General features: G+C 42.8%; 1 protein-coding gene across 1 annotated transcript in view; it reads right to left on the bottom strand.

Moving 5' to 3' along the window:
• STAG1 (stromal antigen 1) overlaps positions 1-27,761 on the bottom strand; it is a 2,620,144-nt gene that overhangs the window by 1,698,343 nt on the left and 894,040 nt on the right. Inside the window, exon 7 of the mRNA XM_044070350.1 lies at positions 14,546-14,669. Coding sequence (XP_043926285.1) covers positions 14,546-14,669 — 124 coding nt within the window. The remainder of the gene's footprint in view (positions 1-14,545; positions 14,670-27,761) is intronic.

The raw sequence follows: 27,761 nt of genomic DNA, 5'->3' as shown, positions 1-27,761 counted from the left end.
GTACTATACAATGTTCTGGTTTAAGGTTATAGGTTCATACCTTAGGTTGTCTTTTTAACAGAGGTTTAGGGGTTACAGATATGGTTAGAGATTGGACAAGGAAAAATTGTGTTTGGTCTTTTGAAGATAAAAGTTAAGTTGTTAAACTAGGATAAGTATGGGGAGAAAGAGATCTAGGTTAAGTGAGGAGAGCTAATCTGGGTTAGAGCACTGGCAAAGCCAATGTGACTTAAAATGGAGTTTTAGTTTCTTTTTGAATTGGTCCAGGGAGGTAGTAAGAGTAAGGTTACAGGGGAGGGAGTTCCATATTTTTCCAATGACATTGGCAAACAGAGAGTCACCCCCTGAGTTATGGGATTTGATTGTCTGGACAAGTTGCCTATTTGATGAGCGAAGACAGCTTAGATTGGAATAGGGAAGAATTAAATTTTTCAGTGAAGGAGTGTTATCAGGTTGTTTGAGAATTTTAAAAAGCTTCTATGAGTTAGTTCATCTGGAGAAGGTTAGGTAGTTCTATCCAGCCTAGGTTTTTTAGGTTAGTGCAGTGGTGGGTTCTATAGGGCATACCAGTTGCAAATCTGGCAATGTGATTATAGCAAGATGAGAGTTTGTTTAGGTCGGATTTGTTAAGGTTAGTAAGCACAGGAGAGGCATAGAGAAGGGTACAGAAAAGATGTGAGCAGGAAATTGCCACTTTGGCAATTGGAGTTAGGAAAGTTTTAATCCTGTACAATGACCCGAGTTTCTTGTTTACTGTTTTAATGGTATGGTTAATGTGCATGTCGAATTTAAGTTTATTGTCTATGGTAACTCCTAATAATTTAGTATAGGTGTCTGGGGAGATGACAGTCCCATTGTTGGATTGTATGGTAAATGATATGGGAGAGGGTTTATGGGTTGGACGGAAGAGTAGTAGTTTGGTTTTATTTGGGTTCAAGATCAAATGACGCCCTGATAGCCAATTTTCTACTGCAGTAAAAATGTGCTGGGTTGTAGATAGCAAATTAACTGGGGAAGTATCAGAACATACTAATGTAGAGTCGTCTGCATATTGAATACAAGAGGCCTCAGGGATGACTGTACAGAGGCCATTGATAAAGACTGAAAAGAGAAGAGGTCCTAATATAGAGCCTTGAGGAACCCCTATGGTATTAGATAATAGGCGCGAGAGCTTATTCTGCCAGAGTACTGCTTGTTGCCTATCAGACAGGTAAGCATAAAACCAGTTTATGGCTTGGTTGTCTAAGTTTAGGGTTTTTAAAGTGTGGAGTAGTAGCTGGTGGTCAACCATATCGAAGGCTTTAGACAAGTCCAAAAAGAGAGCCGAGAATATTCTTTTATCATTCCGGTTATGGTTAATAGTGTCGGTAACAGAGAGGAGGGCAGTGGTTGTGCTATGGTGGGGTCTGAATCCGTGTAGTTCCCGGGATCTGTGGTGGATCCCCTTTGTGGAGTGGGATAACCGTCGCTGTGTGCCATTCAGTGGGCACAAAGCCTGAGGTGAGGCTATGATTGAACATGATACTTGGGTGGGGTGCCAGTTTGTTCTGTAGTTCGTGTAAAATGCAGCCTGGGATGTTGTCAGGTCCCATGGATACTGTGTTCTTGGCTTTGGAGAGTGTGGTTTTTACCTGTGCAGCCATGATTATAGGAATGCTGCATTCTTTTGGTATAGAGATAGGCCCTTTAGGGGTGAGAGGCGGGTAAAGTTAGCACTGAACCTATCTGCCAGGATGTTGGCAATATGAATTGGCTCTGTATAGTTAGTGCCATTGTAGCTCAGAGCAGATCTGTGTGTTACCAGTGAGATGCTTGACACAGCTATAGAATGCTTGGTGGTTGTCTTTAGAATCGGTGGCGATTTTGTTTTCGTAACTAGCTTTGGAGGATTTTATGAAGGATCTCAAGCTTCTTACTGAGGCTGACCAGGGAGTTCCTCCAATCATGGGATTTTACTCTTTTTTCCAACAGTTTCTCTCTTCTGTAGTAGAGTTTGTTTATGGCAGAGGACCACCAGATTGGCTTCCTTTTTTTGGAGGATAGCATCTTGGTTCTGTTAAGGACAGCACGATCCATGCACTCGTGTAAGTGCTTATAAAGTGCATTTGTGTAGGATTCAGCAGTCGCACCTCTATTGTCCGTCTGCATGGGTATCGAGAAGTTTGCCACTTCTGTCTTAAGCGTGAAGTTGGCTTTGGAGAAATTTTTTACGGTGGTTTCCCTAATGGGGGGGGGGGGGGGGGATGTGGCTATCTAGGGTGATTAACTTGTGGTCAGATCTGACCAATGAGGAACTGACCTCCGGTGTGGAACACCGGTCGCCCATGTTGGTAATGACCAGATCTAGGATGTTGCTGCCCCTCGTGGGGTTGTGGATAAGTTGATCCAAGGCATTGGAATTTATGAATTCCAGAAAACGTTGAGCAAAAGAGTTAGTACCCGAGTAGTTTTCCCAGTTAATGGTGGGGTAGTTGAAATTGCCCATTATTAGGGTGTTGTGTTGTATCCTAATATTTTCCAGTGTATCAAGAAATGATGAGTTAGTAACTAGAAACCTGTGTCCAGCCTGGAGATCTCATTTTCATTGTCTGAGGACTAACAAGTGTCAGGTAAGCTACCTGTGCCAAAGAGGCTACTGACAAGCTGAGTTACAATTATTAAGACAGAGGCATGACAATGAAGACCGTGTCTGACTGGGCCTGGCGTGCTCAGATAACTCATGGGGTCACAACGGCTTTTGAGTTCTCTGCCTGCTACCTCTTTAGTTGCCAACGTTTACAGCTTCTCCATTTTCTTTAACCTTCTTTCTTGCCTGATAGCTTGTGCTTAAGGCCTCTCATTGAAGATTCTCCAACAGAGGGGTGGGATGCCTCCTACACAAGCTCAACATTTATTTATTTATTTTTTAACTCTAGGAAAGCATTAACATTCCTATATTAAATGCAGTTCAACTATCTTCATAAGAAAACCTCTCCCATCTTTCCCCAGGAAAAAAAGGCCCAGTAATTAGTAGTCTTTAAGTGGAGTTTGTATTCTGTAGACACATTTGCAAGCTTTTCTAGGACATCATGGACCTCAAAAATACCAACAAGCAATGGAAAATATGAACACAGAACAAATCATCCTAAAAACCTAATCAAAGAGCAAGAAAATATTCCCAGACTGAGCACTTGGTCTTGTGGGAAACTCACCTGGAAAGGACCAATGCACAGTATGAATTTTGCCTAACTGCTTCCTGTGGCAAAAGGAAAATAAATGAAAATGAGGCTGTCTGCTCACCTTTTTCGAAATGAAGGGTTTCAGCTGCATCATGAGGGCATTCTGAAAATCAGTCCAGAAGGCTGGATATCTGCCTATGTCTGTACCCCACAGCTAAGATTACTACTTATAATCGTTTATGGAGAATATCTACTGTTATACGTAACTGTACTAACAAATTCAACCAAAGACCAAGACTGTTGAGGGTGGACTGCATGAGAAAGAATTCAAGTAAGGTGTACAAAATAATGAAGCAAAATACAGGCTGTTGTAAAAATCTGAACTAGCACAAATCTGGAGAGAGTAAAATGATGCTGACATAATAATAACAGAGTACAACTACAAGTTTTATAAAGATTGTGTAAAAAAAATAAGTTATGTACTCACCATAATGTTCCATCTGTACTATTGACTTTTTTCATCTCTCCTCAGAAATGGGTTACAGATCCGATCATCGGATCAGACAGCCGTTACTAAGCTCACAGCAACCAAAGTTGTTCTTGGATAGCCCCCCCCCCCCCTTACTCACAATGCACGTCTCCCTGTTCCCAAAGATCTTGTTTGTAATAATTTACACTAGCAAGAAACACAGTAATAAAACCCAAAAAATGAAAGATGGATGAAGAGGCTAGTTCTGCAGTGATAAGGATAAACGACATGGGGGTTGGAGGGAGGAGATGTGAGGAGAGATGAAACAAATTGATGATACTGATGGAAAGTTATGGTGAGTACATAAATTCTTGATCTGATAATGTCATTTTTTTTCATCTCGTCCTCACAAATGGGACACAGTCCCCAGCTTTCTACATCCTGGGTGGACTCAATGTTCCTCAGTACCATTGAGCCAAATGAGACCCTTCCCTGGGAGTCCAAGTCCAACTTCTAGTGGGAGATAAAGGCATGATGGTTAGACCAAGTGGAGGCTGCACAAATGTCATTCATGGAAGCGTTACTTTGGAAAACAGCAGACGAGGCCATGGCCCTAGCGGAATGAGCCCAAACAGGTTTGGGAAGATTTATACCCTTTGAGGTGTAAACAAGGGAAATTCAATTGGAAAGCCATCTTGATAAGGTAACTTTGGAGATGGTAAACCATTCTTAAGACCCAGCAAAAGCAATCAACTGATTCGTCTTGCGAAACTCTCAGGTTCTATGTAGGGAGAGTCGTAACTGTCTATGCACAGCCAACAAGTGAAGAATACATTCAGCCTTGTTGCTAAAGTTAGGGAAAAAGACAGGCAAATGGATGATCTGACTGATATTGGTTTGAGAAACAACTTTGGGAAGAAAAGAGGGGATGGTATGCGAGGGACACTGTCTTTGTGGAAAATCAAATATGGAGACTGAGAACATAAAGCTTGGAACTCTGAAATTCTTCTTGCAGATGTAACTGCCACTAGAAATATAGTTTTCCAGGAGAGAAACTTATCACAGGAAGCTGCAGGTTCAAATGGTGGTCGAACAATAGAATGTAGCACTAAACTGAGGTCCCATGGGGGAGATGGATACCTGTGAGGTGGTCTTAACAAGAGAGTCCCTTTTAAAAAGGCTTTACAAAGTTTGTGGAAAATTGGCGAAAAGTTATCCTCTTCGACATGAAAAACTGAAATAAACACTAATTGAACCTTAACGGTAGAGGCAGATGCTCGATCACTAAAAAACTGAGCCAGAAAAATCTAAAACAAGTGACCAGGGGCTGTAATAGGATCTACATTACATACTTGGGCTCAAATTACAAATCTCTTCCATTTACTTTTGTAAAGTTTTTGGGTGGTTGACTTACGAGATGATAAAATATGTCTGACTGGTGAAGAGAGCATGGGTTGTCGGGTAATTAATAGAACTAGAGAAACCAACCAGTCAGCCTGAGATTGTGAAGATATGGAAAAGTCATTCCTGTCGGATGTGACAGCAGCTCTGAAAAGCTTTTCAGAATCCAGGGGATCTTCAGAAGACGAGGCCAGAAACAGGGAAACCAAATTTGGCGAGGCCAGAATGGGGCAATGAGGATTACTGTTCTCTTCAACCTGTTTGCTTTCTGAAGGAATTTTGGGATTAAGGGGAATGGGGGGAAAGATGTAAAGTAGACCGGGGGCCAATTTTGAGTGAGAGCATCCCTTGGGGACTCCCCCTATGGGGATACTACGGCAAAGTAGTTGCTGCATTTGTTGTTTAGGGAGGAAGCAGTAAAGTCGCAGCACGGCTGGTCCAATCTGCGGAAAATGTCTTCTGTTATGTTTAAGTTGAGGTACCACTCGTGAGGCATGAGAATGAATGTGCTCAACTTGTCCGCTATCACGATGTACTTCCCTGGAATGTGTGTTGCTATGAGAAAGCATCGCCCACTGCCACACTCTGAGGGCTTCTCAACACAGACGTTAAGATCTGGTTCCCCCTTGCTCATGTACCAGACCACTGACATCGTCTGACTGAATTGCAACCATCCCCAGAGGAAGAGTAGCTTGGAATGCTTACAATGCGAGAAGCACTGCTCTCATCTCCAGGACACTGATGTGCAGAATCGCCGCAACTGCAAACCAGGTTCCTTGGGCCGTCCACCCCAGATAATGCCCACCCCCCCCCAATATGGGAGGCATCCGTGGTTACAGTGGCCTGCAACTGTGGAAACAAATGGTCGATCTTGTAACAATTGTTCTGACTGCAGCCACCATAAGAGGGATCTTTTGCATGTGTTTGTTATCAGAATCTGGTGAGACATGGAATGATGAACAATCAACCATTGGGTAGCTAAAAGCCAGTGTAGTATCCTCTTGTGGAATCTGGACAATGGGACTAACACTACTACAGCGGCCATCATTCTTAAACCCTGAACATGAGCAGCTAGCCTCTCATTTCGATGCAACCTGTTCATCTGTCACCTGATGAATACTGTCAATGTTGGAAGTCTAGTGATCATCTGAGTAGTGTCCAAATCCACTCCAAAGAATTCCAAGGTTTGTACAGGCTCCAGATGTGATTTTTGATAGTTTATTGTGATACCAAATTCTGTACAATTATGAAGGACAGAGTCCCGTGCGTTTAACAGAAGATGCCTTGTCAGGGTGGAGATGAGCCAGTCGTCTAGATAAGGAAACACCTGGAATCCTTGTCATCTCAGGTGAGCCACAACCACTGCCATACATTTGGCGAACACACTGGAAGCTGTTGTGAGGCCAAAGGGCAGTGCCCTGAACTTGAAATGACTAGCTCCAACCGAAAGCGTAGGTATTTTTTGGAGCACCTGTCCATCTTTATATGGTAGCATGCATCCTGAAGATCTACTGAGTACATCCAACTGTCCTCCAAGAATGGAAGTATGGACTGAACTGTGACCATTCGGAACTTGCAATGTGGAACTGACTTGTTTAGTTTGCTGAGATCCAGAATTGGTCTCCAGTCCCCGGTTTTCTTTCAGTAAGTTCCAAATCCTCTCTGGTCTGGGGGGACCACTTGGACGACTATTTTTCTAGCAGTTTTTGAATCTGAGCAAATGCCTGCTCCCTTTAATTGGGTGGAAAGTTTGGGATTCTGTTGATGAAGGATGGTGACTGATTGAAGGGGATCTGATGAGCTCTGGATACAATCCTCTGCACCTACCGTTTGGAAGTTATGTTTTGCCAGGCTCTCCAGTGCAGGGATAGTTGACCCCTGCTTGCCTCCAGAGGAGGACAATCAAGCCTCCTTTCAGGAGAGCTGGAATGGTTTCCAAAAAAAGGGTTCTTAGGAACCTTGGTTCTGCAGGCCTCCTTTGCCACAAGGGTGGCATCTTCCACTATTACTATTCCTCCCTCTGCCTCTAGGGGAAAAAATCTCCATTTGTGTCCTGGCAAGAACTCTGAGATTTCTTAAACCACATCTTTCCACCTCTCTGACCATTTGAATAAGGTCTCTGGGGTGCAGAAAAACGTATGCCCACAGCAGACACTCTTACCTTCCTTCTCACACCTGGAAATGGCATCATTAACTTTAGGTCCAAAAAGAAAAGAACCATCAAATGAGGCATTAACAAAGGAAGACAAAGGGCTCTGCAAAGTCACATAGGTTCATCCAGGCATGTCTCCTCGTGGGGATGGCGGAACCCACCGCTCTACTCGTCCCTTTGGCTGTATGTGCAATAAGCCTCATTTAAGAGTTAGCTATAGAATGTTGGATCGCTAGCTGGGATGCTACCTTTTGCTGTGCCCCCACAGCTGCTCCTTCCACAGTATATGCTAACCCCTTAATCAGATCCCTTTGTAACCTAGTAAAATGGGAAAGAGTTTGGGAATCGCAAAGCAAAAGTCGCTGAAGAGAAAACACACTTCCCACATCTATGTATCATCCTAGAATCTTTATTCAGAAGGTGGATAGTAGCTCTCTCCTCAGAGTTCCTTTTTGGTTGCTGCAATCATGACCATGGCCATCTACTGCAACACCCTTAGTCCAGAAGGCTATATCTGATGGAAGCTGTAATTACCTTGTTTGGTCTCGGGGAACAGGCTCGATGGAATCTGAGGTCTCCCACACCTGCCAAGAGATCATTCCTATGAGCTCATAAGTGGGCGGAGTCACCCAGGAGGAAGATGGGTGACAACCAAAAGCTCCCAGGTACACTTAACTCCTCAGGAGAAGGATTACTGGACTACCAGCCGCCTCTCTCTCTTTCAGTATTTCTAGTATCTTCCTGAAGGATGCATTCTCAGGAGGTGAGTGTGGGGATCCTTCTGCTTCATCGAGGTCAGTGTCTTCAATGGCAGACTTCTCATTGGAGTCTAAATGTTTCCTCTTGCAAAGTATTTCTGAGGAACCTCCTCAGTGGGAGACTCCGGGGAGGTATCTGAAGAAACAGGGGGACACCCACTGGGTATCCTGGTGCCTGAGGTCTTGCTGTCCCAGTAGAGCGTCCTGGTCGGAAGTGGTACGCAGGGAATCCAGATGGGACTGAGGATCCAAAGCGGGAGATACCGTTTCAGTTGCAGTGGCAGCTATTGCCTTCTCCAAGGCTGACTGCTCCTGAGTGAAAATGGACTCCGGCCCCAACAAGACATGCTTGCAAGATGAAGCCTCTTCCAACCCTGAAGACAGCTCACCCTGTGTAGAAGCCGGAGCCGAGCTCACCTGTGCAGAAGCCCCAAGATGCGACTGCTCCGACAACCTGCAGTTGAATGCTCTCTAGGACTCAGAGTGTTCCTAAGGCTCCAGAGCAAAGGCCTGGTCAAAGATGATGTTCTCGGATCCCACCTAAAGGGTACCAGGCGTATCGAATAAGTGGGCTCAAAACCTTGCTCTGAATTTGGAGGAGGATCCAGAGGGTGGGTAGTAGACTTAAGAAGCCCTGGAACCAAGTGGGTCGGGTTGAGGGTGACTTAGATATACTCTGTGCCCGCAGAATCTTCGGCACCAAATGCTCTACGTCATCCTCAGCAAGGCTCCTAGTTGAAAGAGAAGAGGAGACGGACAGGGATTTTGGTCTGGACAGAAAAGGTGATAGCAGTCTGGAAGGAACGGGAATCAAATGCTGGGTGTGTACCTAGTTTGTGGGAGAGTTGTAATTGGTTTAAATGGGCTCTTCTTTGGATCCAATGCCAAAAGATCTGGCCCATCCTTACTAGATGGTTCCAGAGCCAAAGATACCGGATCCAGCTTGGTAGCAGCTGGTGCCAATGGCCCTAACAGGTCTTTTTCAGTATGTTTACAAGTTTTGGTCCCTGGCTCAGAGGTATCTGACGGAGCCAAAGAAGGTCTCTTCTTGCCCTTATCACCAGATTTTGAGGAAAGGGAAGAAGCTGGCCTAGATCGAGCTGACCGATTCTGAAGTGGCTGGCTTAAATGGAGTAGCAGAGATGGCCTTCTCAAAAGCTGAGGGAAGCACCCCTTTCAAGATAAGCTTGTTTCTACTTTCAACCAATGCTCGGTGGTTGAAAGAGTGGCATATGGAGCAGTCCCCGTGTAAGTGGAGTGGCTCTAAACAGTAAGCTCCCAAAGAGTGCGAATCGCTAAACATGATTTTACTCCCACATTTTGTGCACTTTTAAAGCCAGCAGGCTTGTCATGTTTGTCTGATATAGTTAACTGAAGCCAGACACACACAAAAAGGGAAAAGAAGCAAGAGACTTTTTTTTGTTTTGTTATGACAGAGAAAGGATGAGTAAGGAAAAACTACTAGCGATAGTAGTTAAGGTTACCTAAAAGGTACAAGAGGGAAGGGAAGTACTGTAATAAAAAACAGTTACAGAAATGGAGGGAGAGACGAACAGAGATCAAAAGAAGTAACCTAGCAGTTACTAATGGTAAGGTGAAACTCTACATACAAGTGGAGAAAAAAAGGATTAAATATGAAAACCTGAATGGCTAGAAAAGATCAGAAAAAAACAGTAATTTAAGCAATACGAGCTGACAACCCAAGAGCTCAATGGAAGGACCATGTCTTCGTGAAGCGGCAAACGAGACCTGAAGGAACAGGCAGAGATGCAATGTGTGTAAGGTGAGCTATCCAAGAGCTTCTTTGGCTGCCACGAGCATAGTAATGGCAGAGTTAGATCCGATAATCAGATCGTAGCCCATTTGTGAGGATGAGATAAAAAACTGACAATATCAGACACATGGTTACACAGTACATGGACCACATTGTGGCTACAATTAGAAGTGCAACCTGTGGTGTGCTTAATGACAATCACAATGCAAAAGAGGCTCTGCTGTTTTATTCAGTTTCAGGTAGACCATGGGGCAAGGAGAGAGAATGACCTGTGCTGCCTTAATTTGTAGTATTCAGAACCAATCACTGAAATGCAAGCAATATTTGAGACGTGGTATTTCAAATGTGGTAGCATCAGATAATGGTTTGCAGTACGCCAGTTATAAGAGTAAAGATGTTCAAAACAGTGGAGATTTCAGCACACCTAGCCATGCAGTAATCAAATTCAGGGAGCAGTATGAAATGCAAAGCATTTGATGAAGTCGCACAGCAATAAAAATGGGAGAGAGGAAGAAGGCAAGAGGAAATGAGGGTGTCCAGCAAAGAGATGGGTTGTGCGAGACAAGACCCAAGACAGTCGGGTACAACTGTCGAAGGTAGGAGAGCGGCAATGAATCAATTGAGATAGCGACAGCTGACAATACCCCAACCCTATGTAGAAACCAGGAAAAAGAGGGTGGTTGATGACATAGCAATAAAAATGCTAACTTTACATGAAATGCAATATCACTTAGCAAATGAATACTCTGAAGCAAGATCTTTTCTATTGCCTTGCTTACCTACTAATGGTTGTGGAGTTAAAGGAAAAATTTTCATCTATTTCTTTGCAAACATGAAAGGAAAATATTAGCTCTTGTTTGGGACCTGTACTCAATACCTAGAGCATTATGTGCAAGTGCCACTGTCTCTGGACTGAAAAAAAGCCTTTTTCCTTTCAGTTAGGAAACCCCTAACATAGTGGTAAGGTCAAATTACATTCACTCATGTACATGCACAGAAAGACAGACAAGACTACAGAGTTAATATTTTCTCTTTGCGTTTACAAGATATAAAAACAATGCCTAAGCAGAAGGCTTTGTCTGAATTAATGTAAGTAATCTGTATATTTATTTTGCTCATTCCTGAAAAATTAAAATTGGGTTCTGGAAAGATAGTGATACATATCAGTCAAAACATCAGACACTACAAACATGTTTACAGCTCTTTCTGATCTGGAGAAGAGAGCTGCTGTGAGAAGTCAGAACTTGAAAATGTTTTAATAAAGAAACGTGAACAGAGGATAGATTATCATGAACACCACAACTTAAGTACTAAAAAGAAAAAAGGAAAATCTGTTCAGTATGTCTTTGTCCCAAAGAGACTGTGGGGGACACAAACTAAAAACAATATTTTTCAGCATTCACAGCATCTAAATTCATAGATATATCTCAGAAATATTTGAGAAACCAGCAGTCACCTAAAACGAAATTCCTAATACACCGCCATTTAGAAAACCACTGAAAAGTCTGTATCGCCATCCCAAAGCAAGGAAACTACTTCATAATCCAGCATGACACTAACAGTTCACGAACCAAAATGCAGTACTGTTCCTTGCCAAATTTCAGCAATGTGCTGTTCAATGTGGTGCAATAATACTGCTAATGAAAACTATCCAAGTCATAAAATGTTAATGTATCTTCCCTCCATTGTGAGAAAGACACTAGGTGCCAAGGTTTGTACATTTTCTGAATGATGTGAAGCTGAAAGCTTGCACAGCTATACAGTAGGGCATGGAATGGCACAGACCCTATATCTCTCTCTTGGAACAAAAGCATCCTTGCAGCAAAAATCTGCTTACTCATGAAACTGGCCCTCATTTTCCAGCCAGTGGTTTAAGTAGCATCTATACAACTGCTACCGTTCCTTTGGGAACTCCACTGAGTGCACAAGAACATTTTACCAAATGTATGGTCTTCTTGGGCAGTGACAAAATTCTCTAAACTCCTTACATTATTAATGGACTCAACCTCAGTACATGGATGTCTGTTACTTCAATTAGCAAGGACTAGTGAGTCGGACGAGAAGAAGAATGACCCATAAAACATTCTCCTTCTTCGGGGAAGGTTTATCATTCTGGTAAAGCCTTACTATGGAATTTTAAGGGATGGCACCAGCCCAAGCCCTGATGCACATCTTCCAGATGGACAATACATGTTTTTCATTATGCATCTGTTTTCTGAGCTACTTCAATGCATTAAAATCAATCTAGATGCTTCTTATAAAATGTGACAGTGCCTGACATATTAACGTGATTTTTGTTTTAGTGATTTATTGTCCCAATCAGAGAATCCACTTCAAGTTCTTTTTATACAAGTCATGTTAGACATTAACGAAGTGATGTTATCTTCCTAGTCTATTTTTTGATACAGTGGCAGCAGTGAGTCACAGGTAACTTGCACACCTTCTGTAGCAAGGATGCTTGGATTTTATTCCTGGATGATGATATACATCTCTCTCTCAGTCTAAATTAAGCTATTCAAAGTTAACAGCTCCAGCCAAAGAAAGTAGCTAAATTCTAGCTTTACTACGGAATGCCATGCTGTACAGTGTTATGCTATAAGCACGGCAGACCCTCTCACACACTCTGCTTGAAGTTTTAAAGCTAGCACTGCAATTCAACATCAGACAGTCAGCACTTCAGAGAACGTGTTCTACTACTCACCAATGTCTACAGCAGTAGGAAGATTTTTTTTTATCGTGAATGTTTGAGAAACATGCTAATGTTCTTATTGTGCTGTTTTCGCTCAAAGGTATTTTACAAGAAGAGTACAAAAGTACAACTATATATTCTGAATTTGTTAGGATTTTTTTTTTTAACTGATTCACAAATGCCTTCATACATTACATTTTCCTACCAATTTGGCATTACTACCCTTTGATCTTTTATACTGCAGAATACCAACACTTCATCAAAAACATAATGCTTGAGCATGACAAATTCTTTAGTTCTATAAGACTAACACAACCTTCTATAAAACTGTTGCAGTTACAGAAAATGCCACCCTATAAGTGGATTACTTTAATATGTGGTCAGTTATTAGTGTTGCTATATTTTTAAATGCTCAAAGTTGTATATTCTTACTGAAACTTAAAATTGTGCAAGACAAACCATAGTATCATCAAATAATGTCGCCTCACAGCAAGACGTTGTTGCATTCGATTCTCAGCTAGAGTGGCTTCTGTGTGGAGGCATGTGTGAATGGGCGTGCCTTCATTGAAGGTTGTGTGCCAGGACTGGTAACTCGGCACATAAAAATCCACTACCAAACTTTAGCGGACCGGAGTACCGCTGTGGCGACCCCTAAGCCGAAAGACACAACAACATCTTATTATCAAAATAAAAATTCTGTGATATACCTCTCGACCTCTCAGTGCAAGAAATCTAGACTAAACAAAGGCCTAAAAATAGGGACAAAATTTAAATATTGCTCCTAAAAATTTAGAAAGTTGCTAGAATAACAGGTTTTACATACTTATGTATTTTCTGAAGGATAGAAAGTCTGAAACTCAAATGTCTGTCATTATTTAGTGACTTCAATATTCAATGATTTGCCGGAAAACTACAAATTTTATAAGGAACAGACCAAGCAAAATCTGCACATTCTGCAAAAATCTGTACAGATGAGCTGTATGCAGTCTGTGATATGCAGTGTTGGCTGCTTATGACAAATGTAGAATCAACGCTTTCTGTGACACTTAAGGGAAAAGTCAGACAATATTTTTCTTGTAAAACAGCAAGACATTTGGCATTTTCATGCCACTCACACCAGGACAGAAGTAACCAAATCAGTATTTCCCTGCAGAAAGACAGACAAGTGATAATCTTATCTTGTCTAGCTGCACTGATAAACTGACATCGTTTTCTTCTCTGCAATATTAAGGCAGTGGAAACAGTTTCACAAACATTTTTTTTTTTTTTACTGCAGTTGCTGACATCCATAGGACCCAACTGCCCATGTAAGACTGTGGGCAGTACCTTAGAGAGAGAGAACTACGGATTTGCCTGTGTCTGTGCTTTGCTATGCAGGTGAAGACAAATCCCTCTGCCAAAGTATGACAGAAGTTTAAAAAAGAGGTTTGTTGGGTTTTCCCTTCCTTTTATTCCAAGGAAACAAAATGAAAGTTTTAAATAATGCAAACAGATTTCTGGTACCTAAACAACACTGGAACCACATGATAGGGAAAAAGGCAACCTCTGGAATGCGTTAAACTGTAGGAGAGAGTGGACTTTTCCTTTAAGGCCTTAATTCATTGAAGGAATGTCTAAAGGACAAGTTGTAGTGAGAGCAAAACTATCTGCATGACTTAGAATAATGGCTTGCAGCCAACATTATTTTTGCAAGAAGCAAAAACAGAAAATCATAATCAACCTATCTGTTCTGCCCTTTAAATACATTCAATATTCATCCCAGTTATCTCTTCTCCACTTAAGCCATGTTTCTCAGTGCCTACATGGTTTCCCTCTTCAACACACATCCCTAGCATTTATTCCATGTGCCAACAACCCTCTTTATGATGATAAAATGTGCGTTCATAAATCTAAGTACTACTTGGTTCCTTCTTCACTCAAAGTTATAAAGCTAGTACTAGAAAGTTCTGCCAGTGAAAACTGGATGTAAGATGCTTCAGCATTTATTTTTTTCGTTTCAAGAACGTCAGTGAACTGTTGTTAATCACATAAATGCAAGTTTACTGTTTGTTTCTAGTTCATCCCGGCATTCATGCTGGATTTTACATTTCCTTTGGTATTTCCTCTTTAAACAGGGTATGCAGACTCTGTATTTGTATACTTACTCGATCATGCAACGTCCATCCCACGTATTTCAGATAACTGTCATTTAGGAAGGCATCACTGTACATTTTCATCCACACTCCAATTTCTTCAATACAAATTGCTCTAATCTCGGCTATTGCATCTCTAGATGGGAAAGAAGTTGTACAGGAAATCAGAGTACGAGACATCTGTTAGCAAACACTCAGTTTCAGTCACAGAAAAAAAATTTCTAATGACTTTAACTGAGCATTAAACTGCACTGAAGGAAACAAAAACTAAGTAAAAGTAGTGTTATCCAAGTTTTAAAAGGTTTAACTTAAGACTGAAACAAAGAACGCACCTACCTTTCAGGAATCCGCCAGAGTAGGGCAGACTGTTCAAATTTTTATTAAATGAAAAACCTGTAGTACTGTTTGTTTTAAATCACACACATGTACAAGCTTAAAAAAACAAACAAACATTGCTGACAGCTTTTATATTTGTTCTAAGCATTTAAACAGATTTTTTGGACGTTAACCAATGTCTCCACTATCAGAATTCATTAGGCCCATGCCTTCTATAGGAATGTGGAAGAGGAATTCCCAGGCTAGACGAGACAGCTGGACAGCTTATTCATTCCTGCCTTGAAAGCCTTATCGCCCCTTCCATTTCCCGATGACAACAGTCAGGTGGGTAGGGAGCAGGCTTACCCTCTCCCTAGGCAGAGTACACTACATCCCCACAGCTGTCTGATGAGCTCTGCAATGGTTTCCCTGTAAGTGCAGCATCATAGAGTGGGCTACTAAATGTCACCCAAGTGGCAGGCCTGAGCCACCTTCCCTTCTTAGAGAATGGGTGAGCCAGAATCGGTCACTCACTCTCGCATTCCTTGACAAACTTACGCATTCACCCAACACACTAATTGAAGTTGGGTCGCCTGCAGTATAGATAGGGTTTTACAGAGATTGGCTATAAAAAACAAAGCAGGAAATAAACTAAATATTAGCATAAAAAAGCAAAGCTGAATGCAAGTACACTTAACAGCTTTTGAAGTAAGCTCATTAATACTGATATAATCTGGATTTTCTTTCTATTCACCTTACTTCATTCTGGCCTGCACAGTAACCAGCATTTTTTTTTATCCCTATGGACACTAGCATCAGTTTCATACCAGTATTCCAACAATTCATATCTAGTTGGTGCATGACATGCCAACATATTGGGTGTGTGTGTGCACAACATAAAAGAAGTTCTCAATTCATTAAGCCCCTTACGATATTCATAGGGACTACCACTGTAATAAAGTACATACTTTTGAATAGTAAATATTACAAATATTACTGTTACAAACTTAAAAAAACAGTGTTTAACAGAATATTATCAAATTACACACACACTCAGAGTGGAAGAGAGTTGACAGCTTTACTGCTGCAAAGATCACTGCTCAGCTACTTTTACACAAAACAATGTTTGTTTTTTTAAGGAAAGCAAGTACAACAGCAAATCGTAACTGTATAGAATTCCAAGCACTAGTATACTTACTTTCAGAGACAAAAGCATAAAATTCTTTCAAAATATAATTAGCATTACAAAATGTATTTAAATCTGATGATGTTAATTTTCATTCTGCCCTCAACTGATGGGTTCGGATCCAATCCCTTGGATTCAACTCGGCCATTGCGAACGTTCGTGGCAACCAAAAACTCTAGAGCTTCTTCCCTTAACCACAATGCACCAACTCCAATTACCTCAGATCAAGTTTGCCATTTCAAGCAAAAGACATGGTCCCTTCTATGACTCTCGAGCATACATCAGATAAGTTTCATATTTTCTTTCAAACTTTGTTTTAAAAATGTTTATATCACTATCCCTTACAGTCTATAAATTTCTTGTGCTTTCTTACAAATTTCTTACATTTTCTTCTGTCTTTAGTACATTTTTCTGTACCTCTCAGATACTACTATTAGTATCATTCTTTACCTTACAACACTCTCATAGTACCTAGCTTTACCCAGGTTGCCATTCATATGCTCCACTTGCTCTTACAGAAGATGTGGAGAGACTGGTGAAGAACATTCTCTTAGCGCAGAGCTAGACTGGTGTTCCTTCGGCTCCTACCCCTTCTCTGGATCAGGAGATCTGTATATCTGCTACCCCCCGTTACAAATTTCCCCCTCTGACTCCTGTGGATTCAGAGTTTTTGGACCAGAGTTATCTGGATCCATCTGAATCAGATCAGAGGATAACCTTATCTTTGGATCCCAGATCTTCTCTGAGGGCTCGGATTCCTTCAGATCTGGAGATCTTCCACAGCCGTAATCCACCTGTGGATCTGAGGTGTTGCATTCAACTCTGAAGCTTTCAGAGCCATCTCTGCACCTCAGAGCCTCGGCACCAGCTTTCACCTCAAAGGTTTTGCCCTCACAGCAGGGAAAGCCTACAATTCAGAAGCCTGTCTCCTCGGATCCAACGGTCTCTCTCCAAGCTGCTCTGCCTTTGAAGCTGTGAATTATTTCCCCTCGGATCGTAAGACTCCTGTCATGATGTCTCACTGCTCAAAGTTTCACCATCTCCTTCCACAAGAACAGCCAGTACCAAAACCACAGGCTCCCGCTCAGGGACTTGTAATTTCCTCTTCTGATACCTTCCTAGAGCACCCCAGCGAGAAGGTCCCTAAGAAGGGGAAGTGTAAGAGGAAACACTAGACTCCCCGGAGCAGTCCAACACTGAAGACACAGATTTCAATGAAGGCAAAGGGTCCCCACAATCATCTTCTTTTGAAACATCTTACAAATCCTTAAGCAGAGAGGTGGTTGGATGTCCAGCAACCCTACGTCTGAGGAATCTGCTCTCCTGGAGGCTTCTGGTACTGGTCTCTCAACCTCTTGGGTGACTCTGCCAACTGATGACCTTACTGACTTGCTCTCATGGCAGGTATGGAAGGACCATGACACCAGAGACTACTTTATTCATCCTATAACAGGCAAACGCTATTCAGTTACGCATTATGCAGACTGTCAAACGAAAAATCTGGTACATCTTGCTAGATATAATGACTGCAGTTCATTCTATGTAGGCAAAATGAACTCTCGCCTTAAGGATAGAATTCTACAACATTTATCAGTTATAAGGTGTAGAAATATTCACAATGCCTTGTGTCAACATGTGTGAGTAATGATGGGCACAATTTTGCATTCATAGTTTTGCAGGTAGGGAAAAAGAGCTTGAGGGGTGGGGATTTAGTAAACCTAACTAAACTGAATGAAATAAAATGGATAACTGAGCTGAGAGGCTCAGGCTTAAATGGCGTATTACCTCCAAAATCTGTTTTGAAGGGGCAGAGACAAATGTCATTGGTGTTTGCTTGTTTAAATGCTCTAGTTTCATTCAGTTTTTTGTCTGATGAAGGGAATTTATCCCAAAAGCACTCACTTGCTTTTATTTGTTTTATTAAAATTTTGTCTGCTTTTAGCCTGGTAGTTCAGCATTTTTTATTTTAGCAGTACTATTACAGTTAGCCAACTTACATGACTGCAAAAACTCATTTAGAAACAGCAGATGGTGAAGGCCACTAGCTTTAGCAAAACCTGCTCTGCCTCTGGAATCAGAGTCCAACTTGTAGTGCCTAGCAAAAGTATGCACGAAGGACAAAATAACCATCTAAAACAGACCTGGAGTCTATTCACTTCCAAAAAGTCTCAGAAAAAGACATAGCTCTGGTAGAGTGAGTCTCTGACAGAGGAGCTTTTACGAAGGTGTCAGCTACAAAACTGAACTGCTTGAGTCAGCCTGCTGGAAATAGTTTGTTCAGGAGAAGGTAGTACTTTTTTGTCATGAAAGGAACAAAGTTGGTCAGATTGCATTAAATCTTTGGTCTTGTACATCTAAAACATTTTCTCCTCTATTTTTGGAGTCAGGAAAGAAAGTACAGTTGTGTAAGAATTTACCATAACAGTAGATATAGTACTGATCACTAGTGCAGTATTGCAAACAGATGTGTTATTGGCACTGACATCTGACAGGAGTACCAAAGCTTAAACATTCCCCAAGCCCCATATTTGATGTATGATCTCAGTCAGTGAGAGTGGGGTTACATGAGCGGAAGTATGAGAATAAATCCTCAGACTATCTCCAAGCCAGCAGCTTTAAGATCTCTAAGAAAGTAGGCATCTACGAGGGAAACCGCAGGAGAAATGAAGAGTTCCCCCTCAACCCTGGAGGCAGCCAGATATGACAGTAGAATAAAAAGGAGGCTATTAAAAAAAAGGGGGGAGGGAAGTGAGTTGGAAGGAATACTGCAACAGTGATCAGTAAGACATCTACTGTTATGTTAAGTTCTTATACAACTGTACTATGCCCTGAATGAAATCAGTGTAGCAGTAATCCAAACAGAAGGGTGACTTACAACCCTTAAGGGAGTAAAAGGGTGGACAGTTGATAATTGTGAAAACTAAGAACCCACAAAACACTGACCTGGCAAAGACATCCCTAGATTTGTGAAGAGCATCTACTCTCTAGAAGTTAATGAAAGTGCATACAGACAACGAGGTAGCTGCTTCCAGGATTATTCTGAAACCTACCTCCTTGGAGACAGCTCCAGTAGAAGCCTCTTCTAGTACAATAAGCCCTTGGAAAAGAGGACAGGGATTTGCCCTAAGTGTAACAAAAAGAAATGAACTGCGAAAACAAGCTAACAATAGTCTGTTTGGATACTGGCTGGCCCACCTTAGAGTCCATGAAAGAAAGAAACAAACAATTGGTCTGACTTACAAATAGCTTTAGTCGTGTTCAGGTAAAATTTCAGGTGTCTGTGTACATTCACGGAATGGAGAATTCCTTCACCCTGTTTTATGGTTTGGAAAAGAAAGTAGGCAGGTTGATGGCTGGACTGGCAAGACATCTCGTTTACCACTTTAAGCATCAAAGAGGGACCGACCTTCAGGGACAAAGTGCCCTTACGGAAGAAAGGAGTAGTCATGAGTGTCTGGAACTCAGAAATCCATCCAACAGAAGTGAGAACTAGCAACAAAATAATTTTTGTGTGCGTAGAATGTGAAAGAGGAGGGAGCAGATGGCTCAAAGGAAGGCAGAGTGACTTTTTCCAACACAGAGCTCAGACTTCACAGGTGAAAGACAGGTTTTCTCTGAGGGTTTAAGTGCAGGATCCCTTTTAAAAAGGGTTTGACCTCATGCCTGGACAAAACAAGAGGAATAAGGGGAAAACAGGCAGAGATGGTTGAAAGGTGGGCTTCAATAGATGAATATGCCAAACCGTCATTCATGAGCTCAAACAAATAAGATAAAAACAAGAGGAACCTCACATTTTACAGGATATAGATTTTTAGCTCGACAACAGATTGAAAATCTCTTCCATTTGGCTATACAGGGTTTTCAGGTAGTGGGTCTCCATGCCTCCTGGAAAACCTGAAGCACATCCTCAGAAAAATGGAGTATAGAAGAGATTAAAATCCTATCACCCATAGAGTTAGGTTGAGGGATGAGAGAAGGGGGTGAAGCAATGGGCTCTTCTGTCATGTGATCGCATCCATTTTGTGGTGTAGCTTGTGGTGACTGCCCTTGGTTTAGAGACAGAGAAGGGGAGAACAAATATTGCCTTGGCCAAAATGGAACCACCAGTACAATTCTTTTTTTTTTCTTGTTGGATTTTTAGTAAGACTTTTGGGAGCATAGGAAATGGAGGGAAGGCATAAACAAACCTTCCTGTGCTCACTGGAAAGATAAGGCACCTGTCCTCCAAACCTAGAGTCAAGGAATTCTTCAGCAAGGAGTGGTTTTGTTCCTCTCTCTTGCAAGTAAGTCCATCTATGGTGCACACCACTTGTGGACCAAGTCCTAGAAGACCTGTTGGTTCAGCATCTATTCGTGGGGGGGGGGGGGGGGGTCTTCGATGGACCTGCTGAGGAGTCTGCCAAGGACACTAACCTGGAAGAGAATTTATACTACCTGAAGGAAGATGTTCACCTTGATGGCCAGGGGGAAGGTCCCAATCAATCTGAGCCAACCTGCCAAACTGGTAGGATCTAGTCTTTCCTTGCTTTTTATCTACCACATAGAGCTGCAGTAACTACAGAGGGATTAAACTGATCAGTCAAAGCATGAAGTTATGGGAAAGAGTAGTGGAAGCTAGGTTAGAAGGGAGGTGATGATTAGTGATCAGCAGCATGGTTTCATGCCAGGAAAGAGCACTACAGATGCGATGTTTGCTCTGAGAGTGTTGATGGAGAAGTAGAGAGAAGGTCAGAAGGAGTTGCATTGTGTCTTTGTGGATTTAGAGAAAGCATTTGACAGGGTGCTTAGAGAAGAGTTGTGGTAATGTATGAGGAAGTTGGGAGTATCAGAGAAATATGTAAGAGTGGTACAGGATATGTATGAAGGTAGTGTGATAGCGGTGAGGTCTGTGGTGGGAGTGACGGATGCGTTTAAGGTGGAGGTGGGATTACATCAAGGATCAGCTCTGAGCCCTTTTTATTTGCAATGGTGATGACAGGTTGACAGACGAGCTCAGACAGGAGTCCACATGGACTATGATGTTTGCAGATGACATTGTGATCTGTAGTGAGAGTAGGGAACAGGTGGAGGAGACCCTGGAGAAGTGGAGATATGCTCTAGAGAGAAGAGGAATGAAGGTCAACAGGACTAAGATAGAATATATGTGTGTGAATGAGAGGGAGGACAGAGGAATGGTGAGGATGCAGGGAGTTGAGGTGGCGAAGGTGGATGAGTTTATGTACTTGGGATCAACAGTTCAGAGTAATGGTGAGTGTGGAAGAGAGGTGAAGAAGAGAGTATAGGCAGGATGGAGTGGGTGGAGAAGAGTGTCATGAGTGATTTGAGACAGAAGAATACCATTAAGAGTGAAAGGGAAGGTCTACAAGAGGGTAGTGAGACAGTACAGTTTTGTACCTACCATAAATGTAGATGTTCGAAGATCCACATTGCTGCAGTCCTTACTTATGGGTAGTCCGCTGTCCTCGGTCGGCCCGAATACCAAAGTATTAGGCTGACGTCGGTCATGGGCGCCTAGATCTGACATCAGAGCGTCAGGGTATAAAGGCGCATGACCGATGTCATATCCTCAGTCTTTTCTTGCCCCAGATGTCAGAAGGCCAAACCAGAAAGGCCACAGCCAAAAACAGAATACCTCCCAAAAACATGCCCAACAACAACCATCACCTAAAGCATAGCATCCAAGTCTAACTACAGTGGGGAAGGAGGGAGGGTAAATTGGACTGCAGCAATGTGGATCTTCGAACATCTACATTTATGGTAGGTACAAAACTGTACTATGTTCTTCATCTCACATTGCTGCAGTCCTTACTTATGGGTAGAATCCCAAAGCAACGGGAAAGGGAGGATGGTAAAAATCATAAAGCATTAGGGGCCGCTAAAATGCCCTGTAAAATTGCAGTGGCAAATCCAGCCCTAGACTTAGAATAAAGAGGAAGGTGGTAATGTTTAGAAAAGGTATGCACTGAACTCCAAGTGGCTGCCTCCAAAATGTCTTTTGTAGCTACTCCCCTTAGAAAGGCCATAGAAGTAGCAGTAGCCCTAGTGGAATGAGGCCTGATTCCAGCAGGAATCTCCTTACCACGATGGGAATAACAGAAAGAAATACAAAACCCAATCCATTTAGAAATAGTTTGTTTTGAAACAGGTTTACCCTGTGAACCCAAAGCAAAAGAAACAAACAATTGCTGAGACTGTCTGAACTCCTTGGTTCTGCTCAAATAATAACGCAACTGCCTGTGAATATCCAAAGTATGCAAAATTTTCTCCCCTTTATTTTGGGGGTTTGCATAAAAAGTAGGCAAATGAATAGTTTGATTTAAGGCCACACTAGAAACCACCTTAGGCATAAAGGAAGGATTAGTACGCAAAGATACCCTATCCTTATGAAAAATCAGGAAAGGCTCCACTGCCATGAGGGCCTGTAATTCAGAAACCCTTCTTGCAGAGGTAATGGCCAACAAAAAAGCAGTTTTCCATGACAAATACTTTAACTCGGCAGTAGCTGCAGGCTCAAAAGGTTGTAGAGTAAGTTTTTCCAACACAAAATTGAGATCCCAAGCAGGAGTAGGAGCTCTACGTGGGGGTCTTATATTCTTTGCCCCTCTAAGAAACTGCTTAAACCAAGGATGAGAGAATAAAGGAGGGTCACAATCATAGTGAGCAGAAATGGCTGCAGCATGGACCTTTATTGAGGAGAAAGACAAACCCTTGTCCAATAACTCAGTAAGATATTAAAGAGCAACACTTAAATCAGGTTTGGAGACATCAAAGTCCTTTCCTTTGCTCCAAATAAAAAATCTCCTCCATTTATCGGCGTAAACTTTCCTGGTACTAGGCCTCCTGGCCTCCAAAATAACATTCAAAACTTGTTGTGGAAGCTGAGACCCTCCAGAGTCTAAAACAGAATATGCCAGGCTGTTAGATGTAGAGACTGAATCTTGACATTGAGGAAGTGACTGTCCTCTTGTGACAAAAGGTGCGGAATCAAAGGCAGAGGCCATGGAGGTTCTCGTACTAAGCTCCTCAGTAGTGGGTACCAGTGTTGTCGAGGCCAATCCGGTGCTATCAAAATCATGGTTGGCTTGTCTTGTCTGGCCGTCAAGAGTACCTTGGGAAGAAGAGGCAGAGGTGGAAAGGCATATACATGCAGATTATTCCAACTGAATGATAGAGCGTCCACCTTCCAAGCTGTGTGATGAAACATTTTTGTGCAAAACTTTGGCAACTGGTAATTTAGTGGAGAAGCGAACAGATCTATGTCTGGAGTTCCCCATAACACTGTCAACTGTTGAAATACATGAGGATCCAATTTCCACTCGTGAGGATCCACTATTTGTCTGCTCAATACATCTGCTAAGGAGTTCTGTGCTCCTGGTAGAAACCTTGCCTGAAGATTGAGGTGTAGATTGAGAGCAGTTTCCCACAGAATCATCGCTTGCCTGCAAAGAGGGTAAGAATGGGTTCCCCCCTGCTTGTTGATGTACCACATGACAGTAGTGCTGTCTGTTTGAATCAACACCTGCCCTGGGTGAAGTAAATCTTTGAAAGCCATCAATGCAAACTGGACTGCTAACATTTCCTTCAAGTTGATATGCAAATGTTGGAGTTTGACAGGCCACGTGTTTTGTACCCATTTTCCATTGAGGTGTGCTCCCCAAGCCTTGTCCGAGGCATCTGTCGTTAGAATCTGACTCGCCTCTGGCCGGGTCACAGAGAGTCCCTTGTTTAGGTGACATTCCTGAGCCCACCACAAAAACTCCTTCGAATGCAAGGTATTATCTGAATGACAGTGTCTAGATCTTGGCAGTGCTGTGTCCATACATTTTTGAGATACCATTGAAGCTTCCTCATATGCAATTTGGCATTGGGAAGCACCAGAATACAAGATGCCATGAACCCCAAGGCTTGAAGGACTGTCCTTGCAGTCAGCCTGGACCGTAGAGACATTTGATGGAAATAAAGAGAAAGGCTTCTTTGTTTGTCCGGGGTCAAAAAGGCCATCTGGGAAGCTGTATTCAGTCTCACACCCAGAAAGCACATGTCCTAAGAGGGTACTAGACCGGACTTTGTTTCGTTCACAGAATACCCTAGGCATCTTAACACTGCCATCACATACTGTAGATGATGAAGAAGTTCGTCCTTTTCTTGTGCAATAATCAGGCAATCGTCCAAATAAGGATATATCTGTATTCCTCTTAGTCTGAAAAATGCTATCACTGGAGCCAGAACCTTTGTGAACACTCTGGGCGCAGTAGATAAGCCAAAGGGCAATGCAGAGAACTGATAATGTAAATTTCCAGCCCGAAAACGCAGGTACTTCCTGCAACTGGGCCTGATAGGAACACGAAGGTAAGCCTCTTTGAGATCCAGAGTAACCATCCAGTGATCTTTTCCCAACAGAGGTAAAAGTTGTTGTAAAGTCAGCATCTTGAACTTTGGAATGTCCAGGTAAGTGTTGAGGATAGATAAATCCAAAATTGGTCTCCACGTGTTCCCTTTCTTTGGAACTAGAAACAGGCGAGAATAAAATCCTAGGCCCACTTCTGACAGAGGAACTGGCTGTATAGCTCCTATTTGTAGAAGTAAAGAAATTTGTCTGCGAGCCTCTATACTTTGCCGAGGTGGGACGTCTGGCATGCCTTTGAAAGGAGGCATGGTATGGAAATAGAACTTGTAACCTCGGTTTATAATGTCCAATACCCATTTGTCCTGGGTGACTAAATGCCAATTTTGCTTGAAAAGAGCCAACTTTCCTCCCAAAGGAGCTGCCAGGCAAGAAGAATCTGGCAGCTGAAAATGTAGGTCATTGGGCCTGTTTACGAAAGGACTGGCCCCTGCCCTCACCAGCAGATTGAGCAGGCGAACTCCATTGTCTCGGCCTGAAAGTACTCTGAGCTCTGCCCCTACCACGCCTAGATCTACCCCTAGACTGAGAATCAGAAGAAGGGTACGCCCACCCCTTAGTAGGCCAATTTCTACTAAACTTTGGAGGTTGTACCTGCAAAAAATCTTTAACAGTCTGCATAGACTTAGCCTTGTCTTCCATTTTCTTCAAGACTGACTCCACAGGAGGACCAAACAAAACTTCAGACTGTAAAGGGGCATCCAGAATTCTAGACTTAACATGCTCAGACAAATTCTGATCCTTAAGCCAGGCGTGCCTACGAATAACTGAACCAGTGGCAGCCACCCTAGAAGAAGCCTGTAAAGCATCAAAACCACATTGCAAAGAGTGCTTACCCACCTGTTCAGAAACATGCACTAAATCCTGCAATTCTTTACACTCTATGCCCTCTGCCAAAGCATCCACTTTAGACCTTAGCTGAGAAAGGAGGAAATTCTGATACTTCAACATATGAAACTGGCAGTTCAAAGCTCTCATTGCTAAAGTAGAAGAGGTATACACCTTCTTACCCCACCTATCCAAAGCTCTAGCTTCCTTATCCAGAGGAACCGGATTCTTAACAACAGAGGCTCTAACACCCTTAGGCCCCTGACTAATAGTTTCTGGGTCCGCCCTAGGACTCTTATACAGATATTTATGAGCCTCAGGCACCCTGTAATACCTGTCCGGTTTAACTGGGGCAGGAGGCACAGAATCTGGATTAAGGGAAGCTTCCGAAAAAACATCTGAAACCACATCCAAAACCGGAGGTATAACTAAGGGTCTATGCTGTGGTAAAAACAAGAACTCCCTAAGTCTCTTCCGTGAATCAGAGTAATCCTGTCCCTCCCACTGAAAATGCTCCCTCATGGAATGCAGAGTTTCTGAAAATGAAAAATCCTCTGGAGGAGAAGCAGAAGGAGTGGAATCCTCTGCATCAGAATCAGAATAAGGAGGGAAATCGTGAATGTCTTCAGCAGAAGACTGAATCATCTGAGGCCTGCTCCAAACTTTCCAACTCTGGCTCCATCCTGGGCCTTTTATCAGGAGGGGGCATAGAACCTCTAATTAAAGTAATCAGATCCTCTGCCATTTTAAGCATGTGCTTTTTAGGCACAGACCCTGAAGAACCAGAACTGACACCAGAGGAAGGCAAGACAGACCTGCCCTTAGAAGGAGCCTTAGAAACAGTAGCAGAAGGCCTAACCACCTTAGGCATAGAAGGGAGAATAGTAAACTGAGAGGCCCCTTCAGCCTGACCTGCCTCCTGAGAGGCCACATCCTGTAAAAGCAAAGTTTCCCCCTGGGACTCAACAGAAACTTCAGCCGGATCCACCTGTTCAGCTGTAGCTTCTAAAGGTCCGGCGTCCGAAATGGACGAATCATCCTGCCTAGGCTTTAAAGATTTGTCTTTGCGCTTCTTAGTAGAAGCAGGCGTCGGAACATCCGACGGCATATTATAATTACACCTCTTGCCAAAGACTAACCTAGCGCAATCTAACCTCCGCTTTATAGTGCGCTTATTAAACCTAGCACAAAACCGACACCCGACTACGTCGTGCTCCGGTCCCAAACAAGGAATACAAAGCGAGTGGTAATCCCTATGCGGTATCTGTTTCCCACAAGAAATACAATTATTCACTTTTTCTGACATCCGGTAAGTAACTGAGGCAAGAAAAAACAAAAATATTCCCCAACGGGGTACTTAGCCCAACTTGGTATCGGTCTGAAACTCCGAAAATGAAAAATTTCAGAACGCCGAACGGCACTTGCAACGCTGCTTCTGCATCGGACCACGCGGCAAAAAAGACAGAGGATATGACGTCGGTCATGCACCTTTATACCCTGACGCTCTGATGTCAGATCTAGGCGCCCATGACCGACGTCAGCCTAATACTTTGGTATTCGGGCCGACCGAGGACAGCGGACTACCCATAAGTAAGGACTGCAGCAATGTGAGATGAAGAACATCAGCTATGTTATATGGGTTGGAGACGGTGGCATTGACAAAAAGGCAGGAGTCAGAGCTTGATGTGGCAGAGCTGATGTTAAGATTTACACTGGGTATGACGAGGATGGACAGGATTAGGAATAAGTATAGTAGAGGGTCAGCCCACGTTGGAAGGTTTAGAGACAAAGCCAGAGAGGTAACATTACGTTGGTTTGGACATGTGCTGAGGAGGGATGGAGAGTACATTGGGAAAAAGATGCTAAGGATAAAGCTGCCAGGTAACAGGAAAAGAGGAAGGCCTAAGATAAGGTTTATGGATGTGGTGAGAGAGGACATGCAGGTGGTTGGTGTGACAGAGCAAGATGCAGAGGACAGGAAGAAATGGAAACAGTTGATCAGCTGTGGCGACCCCTAACAGGAGCAGCCGAAAGAACAAGAAAGTAGAGTTTTGTACCTACCATAAATGTAGATGTTGAGTGTATACACTGCTACAGTCATTACACTTCTGTTATCCTGCCGTCAGGCGGTTCCCAGTCGGCCTGAGTTCCAAAGTCTTGGCCCGGCGTCAGTTGCGGTCGCCAACTCCCTGACGTCAGTGCAACAGGGGCATATAAGATGCAGCCAATGCCATTTTCTTCAGTTTTTCTTGCCCCAGATGGCAGGTGCCTGTAAATAGGTAGGCAATTCCAATTGCTAATAAAACATACAAAAGAAAAGCAAAAGACAACTTACAGCTACCAGCAAATACTCCCCATAGGTAGTAAGAGTAGGAGACATAGGTACGTACCAGCCAGTAAGAGGGGAAGGAGGGAGGGTAACCTGGACTGCAGCAGTGTATACACTCTAACATCTACATTTATGGTAGGTTCAAAACTGTACTATGTTCATCGTG

Source organism: Protopterus annectens, chromosome 4.part1, assembly GCF_019279795.1.
Source record: "Protopterus annectens isolate FY-2018-M chromosome 4.part1, PAN1.0, whole genome shotgun sequence".
Classification (NCBI taxonomy): Eukaryota; Metazoa; Chordata; order Ceratodontiformes; family Protopteridae; genus Protopterus; species Protopterus annectens.
This window is presented reverse-complemented; position numbering and strand designations above follow the sequence as displayed.